This window comes from Rhagoletis zephyria, unplaced genomic scaffold (assembly GCF_001687245.7).
Source record: "Rhagoletis zephyria isolate East Lansing unplaced genomic scaffold, Rhagoletis_zephyria_1.1 Rzeph_scaffold_08361, whole genome shotgun sequence".
Taxonomy (NCBI): Eukaryota; Metazoa; Arthropoda; class Insecta; order Diptera; family Tephritidae; genus Rhagoletis; species Rhagoletis zephyria.
The window spans coordinates 1-9,193 of NW_016165441.1; the positions used below are offsets into that span (position 1 = coordinate 1).

At 32.5% G+C, this 9,193-nt stretch overlaps 1 protein-coding gene across 1 annotated transcript; it reads left to right on the plus strand.

Moving 5' to 3' along the window:
* Nucleotides 1–5,629: 5,629 nt before the first annotated feature.
* On the plus strand, nucleotides 5,630–7,083 carry LOC108374991 (uncharacterized). Its single transcript, XM_017631056.1, has 4 exons — nucleotides 5,630–5,862; nucleotides 5,926–6,254; nucleotides 6,537–6,657; nucleotides 6,722–7,083. Exons 1-4 carry the CDS (start codon nucleotides 5,644–5,646, stop codon nucleotides 6,956–6,958), a joined length of 906 nt encoding a protein of 301 aa, XP_017486545.1. The 5' UTR covers nucleotides 5,630–5,643; the 3' UTR covers nucleotides 6,959–7,083.
* Nucleotides 7,084–9,193: the final 2,110 nt, after the last annotated feature.

A 9,193-nucleotide genomic window follows, 5' to 3' on the forward strand; every position in this document is an offset into this window, starting at 1 on the left:
CTCCTCTGTTGTGTGTTTGCCACAAATCGGAGGAGAAGCTCGTCCAAACACTCATATATTGTGCGAGCGCCAATCTATTACTGTTTGTGTTTTAATTTACATATATTTTTATTTTTGATATCTACATACATATGTATTTATGTATGTATAGTTATGTAAGCTAATTAAATATTCTAGCTAGGCTTAGAATAATGTCTTTTCATAGTCCAATATATAAATAAATAAATTTAGTTAAAAAATTAGAATTATTTCAATAGTAAAATTAACGTTAATGCTAATAAATGAACTACAGAAAATGTAATAAATAAATTTAATAAATCAATTGATATTCGTCCTAAATTTTTTTTTTAGTGAAATTATTCAGTCCTGCATACATAGGTATCCTTACAAATTTGAAAGTAATTTTTGGCGTAGCAATGCCAGAAGAAGATAATATGGGAGCTCACCTTGAGGAGTAGCATTTTAGGTGTAAAGTTGCTACGTAGCAATCTGGATTTCGCCTTTTTAATAATAATACTAAGCTCTTAAACCCAACTAAAAAATCATTTTCACGTACATAGCATCTATTACAACTTTGGTGTTAAAACATAACATGGGAGTTAAGATGTCACATTTTTTTCAAATCAAGTATAAAAATGTTATTTCAACTTTCAATGGTAGGTAACATTTCAAGAAGTGTAGAAGTGATGTCGATATTTCGGCGAAATTACGAAGTGAACTTAGTAATTAAAGTACACATTTTTCTTTATATTACAGAGCAAATTTTTACTATTCATATGGATAGCTCTGTTTTCTCTCATCTTAACAGAAAGCTGTTTCAAAGACCTGGGTTCGAATCCCACTGCCTGCAAACATTTTTTTACATCCTGTTTTTTCTTTTAATAGTTATTTTTATTTTTTAAGTAATTGTAGTTGTTATTACTAGGAAAGACAAAAATATGCAAATGCATATCGCATATGCAAAAGCATATTTTAACACAAAATGCATATTTTGGTGAAAAAGCATAAAACTGATTATTTTGGTAATAATAAGTTAATTAATTTTCGTATAGTTTCACCTGGCAATACCTTTGCGGAGATAGCCAGGGTTCGCTGACGAGGTTTATTTAATTGACAAAAAGAAAACACACACACAACGGAGAGTCCCGTTATTTTTTTAGTAAACAATTTGAATATACTCGTAAAAATCTTTCCACTGTTGCTTTCCAATAGTGAAGCTTCGCGCTAAACCCGTTTTCGTGGTCGAAAAATTCAATCAAAATGTTTTCGTGTTTTTAGCGAAAGCTGTTTAACTGTTTACAGGGAACTGTGAGTTTTCAAGCGTACTTACACTACTACTTACTAAAGTGTGGTTTAAGGCTAAAAAAGGATAAGTGTGAACCCACACCGAAGACGACAAAACGTTTGTTCATGTCGTATAAAGCAAGAGTACATTATTCGAGAGAACGAGATCAACTTCAATTGCAAAATTATGGCAACACTTTTCTTTCTTCATCAACTCATATATACGATTAAAAATTGAAAACAAAGCTACAAGGAGCAGAAAAAAGATTTTCTCCAAACGTGTTTTAAATTCACGAACCTCTGCCCAAAATTCTACAGTAGACGGCAGACTTCCCCACTGATATATATAAGTGTAATTTTTTCCATTGCATTTCTATGGCATTTATTTCAATAGCATAAAACTTACATTTTTCATGACTTAAATAATAAAAAATTTTTTTTATTTGACTTTGTCTTTAAAATTTTTTCAATGGACATTTTTTAATCATATATTTAACGTGTGAATATTACTCGGTAAACGTTGGCGCAATTACTCGATTAAAGTACCCTGCAGAAAAAAATTATCAATTGATTGAAATAACCAACTTACAGTTAGCTTTTTCGCGGGATTTCGATAAATATGTAACTAACTTTTATTTAGCTATGATAAAACTAACATTAAGTGAGTTGTAAAGTCGTGCAGGAGTCATGCATACGTTATTAGGACTTTGTTTTCTTTGCTAGTTTCTATTTAAATATCCTCATACAAAAATTACTTTCAATACACTTTTTTTCTGCACTTCGCAGATTCTTTTGGGGTGGTTTTATTCCTACTGCAAACATATTCAATCTTCGGCTGCCACGGCTACCATCCGCGCTGCACTCGTACAGTCAATTCTCGTATTTAAGTTCTGTAGCCTATTCAGCCCATCAATGGTAAATCCGGCTCTGATGTTACTCATACGCCATGTACACTCTTTCCTGCTCATTGTGCATTCAAAAATTTCTTGCTCATTTTCTTTTCACACTTCATTCATTTTTAATAATCATAAATTTTCTTCATTAGTAGCTTGATTTAAGAGACCAGGCTTTAACACAAATAACAATTTACAAAGAAACTGTTATTTTTAAAATTTTTCCCCTGTTAAAGTTTGATTATTTTTTATTTCTTCATCAAAACAACAAAAAATCTGGAATAATTAATTAATTTCTCAGAAACTATCAAACCTATCGGTAAGTGACGTATGTATGTGCGGTTTATGGATAACTTCGTTACCTTTCATTTGCCGTATTTCGTATCACGATTGTTCAGTTGGTTAATAAGATATACGGGATTAAGTAGAACTATTTCTTGTTTTAAGCTGAATAACGGCAAATTGAAAACACTTGGAAAACTTATCCATAGAAAAAAAATTACTCGATTTTCGGAATAAGCAGGCGATTCCATATATGAATGGGATAAGGGCTTCCATTGAACATTTTTGTTGTAAACCAGTGTAATTAGACATACATATGCCTCTTATGGTAAACACTAAATGTTCTGTTAGAGTTATGTTCGTTTCAGAGTTATGTCACTTGAAACAAGTATGTATTTTTAAATTTTTTTTATGTACGTATTCAATCTCATGACTTTACTGGCTTAGTTTTCAAACTTGAAATTATATATGCTGCCAAATCTTATAAAACCGGATCACCCAAAGGGTATAAATATGTAGGGTAATAAATATAAAAATATAAAAAAAAAGCGTATCCTACAAATTCATTTACCTTTCGGAGGCGGCGTAAACTTGTAGGTCGCTCCATTTGTGTTATATCATCATCAGGACGCACTCCACTAATTGGAGGAGCAGCTCGGCTAAACGCTTAGCAAAACTGTTAGCGCCAGGTATATATTTTATTTTATTATGACTAATTGCAGAAAAATCCAGTTTAAAAAATGCAATTTGTTTCATTTCATGCGAAACGGCCCCAAGGTCATTTTTTTTAAATTATTCAGGAGAGACGAAAAATCGATGTAGCTCCGCATTATCTGTCATTCTGCACCTTTATGTAGCGATATGTACCTACTTCACCTCTGAACTTTTTAAATTGCATACATCAGTCAATCTACATTTTAAATTGGCATATTATACATACATACATATTGTTACCTTAATATACAAAGGCCCTATCTCACATCGTCGCTGAAATACAAAAAGGCGTAATTAAGTAAAAATCCGAAATTCCCATTGTCATCGAATTATAAGTCCCCACATCATTTTAAGCAATAAAAAATTTTACTCAGTTACGGCTTTTTTTCATTTCAGCAGCTATATGAGTTAGGGTCTTTCTATATTAAGCGAATATACATATGTACATACGTACTACCTAAGTGTGTACTAGGGTTATCGAATCGGTTTTCCAGGCCGGTTTTAGCCGGGTTTATCCGAAATTCTTGTCCGGTTCTTTTGAAATATTGAGTAAAGCAGGTTCTTCATCTAGAATATTTATACAACTATTTACATCCCAAAGTTCACTATAAATTCATTATAATATAATATATTATATATTATTTTTTTATTTTGTTGAAACCATTTTAAAAAATAGAAGGTAGTTTCACTTAAATTTTTTTTGACGGACACATGCATTTTTGAACTTTCATAATTTGCATGATAAAAACATAGCAAGGTAGAACCCATGGCGGAATTATATCCAGGTGAAGTAATTAGAGTGAGAAGAAAGACTGATTTATTTGAAAAATTTCCTTTAAATTTTGACTATAAGGCAGCCGAATGTTAGAAAAAATTATTCAAAAATTAAAGATTTGCTCACTAGTGACATTAGAGTTTTGGCAGGCCTGTGTGCCTTGCTAAGGGAGCCGATTTTGTCAAGAGGGAGAATCACATACAGTCTGTTCCTTTGAACTCCGGACTGAACTCTCAAGTGAGAGTAAAAGGAGAATAGATGCAGAAGCGTAGGGGAACACAAAAGGCACTATTTATTTCCTGTAAAAACGCCTCATTACAAATGGCGCACGGCGTTGCCACATTGTTAGTAATCAATTATAAATAATGGTATGTATTTCGATATGGGAGAATCTGCTGTTTCTAATTGGCCTTAGGCTTTCCCGACGATCCTAGTACCTGATAAGAAAACGGTAGTTCCCCCTTAAAATTTTAAATTTATAGCAATTATGATTATAAAGATACTTACCCTTTTATGATATTAGTACAACAAAGTATAGAATTATACTTTCCGTGATCACTTTTATTTGCGAAGTTTTTAAGCAAATTAGCATAATTATATATGTATGTATATACATTGCTATATAAGTATGTGTATTAGGCCACGTCAAAAAAAAAAACACTAAAAATCCTGCAACAATGCTACCGGAATAAGACTCAAATTTTAGAATTTGGTATAGTAATGATCCTTCATGAATCTCACCTCTCGAGGACAATTGTAAGAGGAGCCGCCGAGAGCCTTTAGTATTCCCATAGGAATTACACGTAAGAAAATGAGTTCTTTCCTTTTGAGGTCAATATAATTTTCTAGGGGAATTACACGTAAGAAAATGAGTTCTTTCCTTTTGAGGTCAATATAATTTTCTAGGATCAATGAAATTGCTTGGAACTGTAAGAATACATTGATTACATGCCATTTGAGTATTGTGCATGCTCAAATTCGTAAAATTCCAAAAAATTTATATATTTACCATGATAAAAACATAGCAAGGTATAACCGTTCTCTCAATTTGTCGGCCATGATTTTTTTTTGAAGTTTGCCAACATTTTAAAATCATATAAAATTGAAAATAAAAAATTGAAATTGTTCGAAATTGTTGTTGCTTGAGATTGAAAATGAAAATGTGTGTGTGGGTTTGTGAGTAAATTTAAAAATTAAATTGTTTGGAAACGTCAAGAATTTTAAAAGTGACTCTCAGCGGTTCTACCTTACTATATTTTTATCATGATATTTACTATAAGGATGCTGTTTCAGGGCTAATACATATATACATACATCTAAGATCATTTAAAAGTTGTTAAGATCTTTTAGCTTTTATGGACAAAATTAGCAAAATTATTTTTTGTCCCGTATTCGGCTCGCATAAATATGGTCACCGTATATACACTAGATTTGACCCCAGTCGGACAAGGGATTAAATAAGGATAATTTAGGAATTAAAATAATCTCAGCCTACATAATCCTTAAATGGCATGTAATCATATACTATTATTCTTACAGTTTCGAGGTTTTGGAAAAATTTCTAATAATCGAACACCCTAGTGTACATTCATTTAACAACGTCAACTTCTTAGATCAACTACGTGGGTACATACATATTTACATACAGTATAGTATAACCGTAAAGAAGCACAATCTCAATGTGAAAATAAGAAAATGCCGCTCGACCGTAAATTCACTTCTTTGGCACTGGTAATATTCCTTTTCAGCGTTTGTCCTACTCCTAGCACACACGCCTACGATTGTCAAGTGTTTCTGCAAGACAAGGAAATCACAAGCACAGATTGGGCGAGCTTAGAGCCCTGCCTAGGGTTGGCAAATAATGAAGACATATCTGCTAATACAAGCGAAAATGTTTGGCGCCTCATCAAGATTGTAAGATTTTTCAAATAGAAAAAAAATATTGTAAAAATTTTGGTTGTAACTCTAATTTCCAAGGCCTTTGATGGCGTTGAAAATGTACCACCAGAGGTGTATGGTAAAATTCGTTTAGTGCTTACAGCCATCACTAACGAAGAGCTGCATAACATTAGCATGGCACGTGTGGAGATAGTCGAGGCATTTGGTGGGGTGCATGCGCTGAATAGCGGCGACACGAACAAAGGCTTTACCGATGAACAAATAAAATTAATTGCCAGAAAAGTTCGTACGGAGTGGCTGGGAAAGCGACCGGAAACCTATTCCGAATATGATCTCGTTTCAATGGGCGAAATCGCATGCCATCTGAATGCGAGTGATATTTTCAATATACATGCGGATGCTTTCAAGTAATGTGGAGGCAAAAAGTTTATGAGTATATCGACACCCGAAATGCAAAAAGATGTTACTAATAATTTTTTTTTTTTTTATAAAACAATGTGGGGAGTTGTGTAATTCGATGAAATCCATCATATCAATCAAAACGTGAATTTTGAATATTTTATTAGCTACGACTTCTTGCGTTTCAGCGACGATGTTTGTTACGTCATTTTGCATTTCAGGTGGCGATATGTACATATGTATGTATATAACATGTCCTTTATAATGCATATATGTAAATATTTTTTTAGAGCCGCTGCTGAATCGATTGGTAGTATTGAATCCTGTCCTGAAACTCAACTGCAGGCTTTTGCCAAATTAGCGTTGCGAAAGGAGGCCTTTGGTGAGGCAAAGGATTGGTCGAAAATTGTTGTAAAAAAAATAGTTCAACACAAGGTTTTCTTAGCGTGTACAATATTTTTTTTTTGTTTAATAGGTCAGCTTGGTTGGCAACATTGTCAACGGCCTATCGCAGCCCGATATGATAGCTATCGACGAGAGTAAACTAAAACTTAATCATTTCTATGCTCAAAAAAGAAAAAAGAGTCACAAAGGTCAAAAGAGACATGTTGAAAATGGCGAAGGTAACACCACAACTCCTCATTACATCAATAACTCTTCTATGAACAAGAAAAGTCGACAAAAAGGAGAACGTCACACTAATAAGGATTAACATCGCTACTAATAAACTCCATTACTCCAGTACCAGCACTATTTATGAATCCGAAACGAACTGCACCAAAATTGTAATATCGAAAAAATTGCTAACTTATACATACGTAAATGGATTAATATAAATATTCACATACATACTGTTACTCACAAAATTGAGCGTACGGCTCGTTTTTGTTAATACATATTCGTAATGTTTTACATGCTAAAATCTTTTTGTTAATTTTGAATTAAAATATGGCTTATATTTCAATGAAAAAAAATGCGAAGGACAGTCAGCAAAAAATTCTCAAAAATCAACGCGAATTTTCAGACATTTGAAATTTAATGGGCTATAAAACTACATACCTGCATGCTTTTTAGAAATTCGTATTAAAAAGTTCGAGATTTTGATGAAACTTCGCAGATTCTCTTAATTTTCGTACTGTTTCATTCGTGGATTTAAATGGGGTTTGCTAAAATAGTAGCCCCATTTTAATACAAAATTAACAAAAAGATTTTAGCATGTAAAACATTGCGAATTTCAACAAAAAAGAGTCGTTGTGCTCAATTTTGGGAATAACAGTATGTATGCATAGGGTCTATATAAAGCCATAAAAAAAGTAAAAATTTTGAAAATAAAATAAAATAAAGTTTCTCGTGACCACATTAAGCGCCGGTTAATTTTTCGACGATTTAACAGGCAGCAGCATTAAGCGTACAAAAGATTTTTTTATATTGACATAAAGGGCTGGTCTCTCCAACTCAACTTAACTTAGTTAAGCCATTTTTTGGACTTAAGTCAAAAGTTAGCCTACTTTTTACACAGCTTAATCTTCTAAGTCTAAAAAATTAGCTAAACTAAGTTAAGTTGAGTTTGAGAAATCAGCCCTAAGAGTTTTCATACCCATTTCGGTAGTTTTGGTAACTGCTAGTTGGTACTCGGTAGTTTTATTAACTGTGAACGACCTTTTCAGCTTACTTTTGTTAGTCTGGTAAACTATGATTATCAACAGTTGTTTCGTAGCTTTTTTCCTATAAAAAATTTAATTTTAAAAGAAAATTGAATGAATTTCACTTAATCGTATGCGCTATGCCTTTCGGCAGCTGGCTGATTTAAAATTTTATATATATCGAACTGCTAATCTGCTTAAAATTACCAGAAAAATTATCAAGCTACATACGCATGTCTTCAAAATTCACGCTATATACTAGGATTTTACTTTTAATTCATTTTATTTTAGTTTAAAGATCAGATAGAGGTTATTGCAATTCGAATTGTAACTATTTAAATAAATAAAAAAATATAGCGGCTTTGGCGAATAATGAAAATGTCAGTTCTTTATATGTAAATGTTATGTTAACTAAGTTTTTAACACATAAATCATTGGTCTGCAAACTTCCCTTCCCTTCTATTCCGACGTGCCCACGTAACCACATAATTTTAATGGTGTTTTTGTTTCGAAAGAGTATTCCACGTGATTTCGAAATTGTATGAGAATCATAGCACTGTGACGTGAAATGGGTCTGTAGTTAGAAACTAATGAATTGTTTATATTGAGTTTGGCAATAGGAATAATAATAGCAGTTTTCCACTCTTGGTGACCCTTGAGATAGAATGGAGTAATGGAGTTTAGTGCCTCTATGTTTGACGGGATATGGACGATTTTTTTGTGGCATCAAATTTGGTTTCAGTTGGACAGATATATCGCATTAGGTAGAACTAGTTTAGCATAGGCAAAAGTAGTTTGGCCTAAGATCAGATTTTAACGGTAACATATACACACTTACATACATAGGCACATGTAACTTACCTGCCACAACAAATGTTAATAAAAACAATTTTCCAGCAAAATTGTGTAGATAGAGGATTTTGCTCTTATAACAAAATGTTATTGCAGATAGTGGAATTTTCAAAATGAGAATATAATATCATTAAAGCTATATTTTAAATTTGACATTATTGTCATGGCTGAAGGATTAATTGCGGAGCTCACGTTACCATCGAAAACTCATTTTGATCAAAATTGCAGATAGAGGAGGATATTGAATATAATCCCTCGATATGTAGCTGTAATATATTTCTTACAAATACAAGTACGAGTATTTCTGTTGCGAATTTATGGCATATTATAAGTAGCCTAACCGCTGAGTTTTTGGTAATCATCGTTGACTTTTCTTCCCTTTTCCAAACCTTGGCACCAGCGAAATTTTTGTATACGATTAGAAATTTCTTTAATTTATTTAACAAATATTT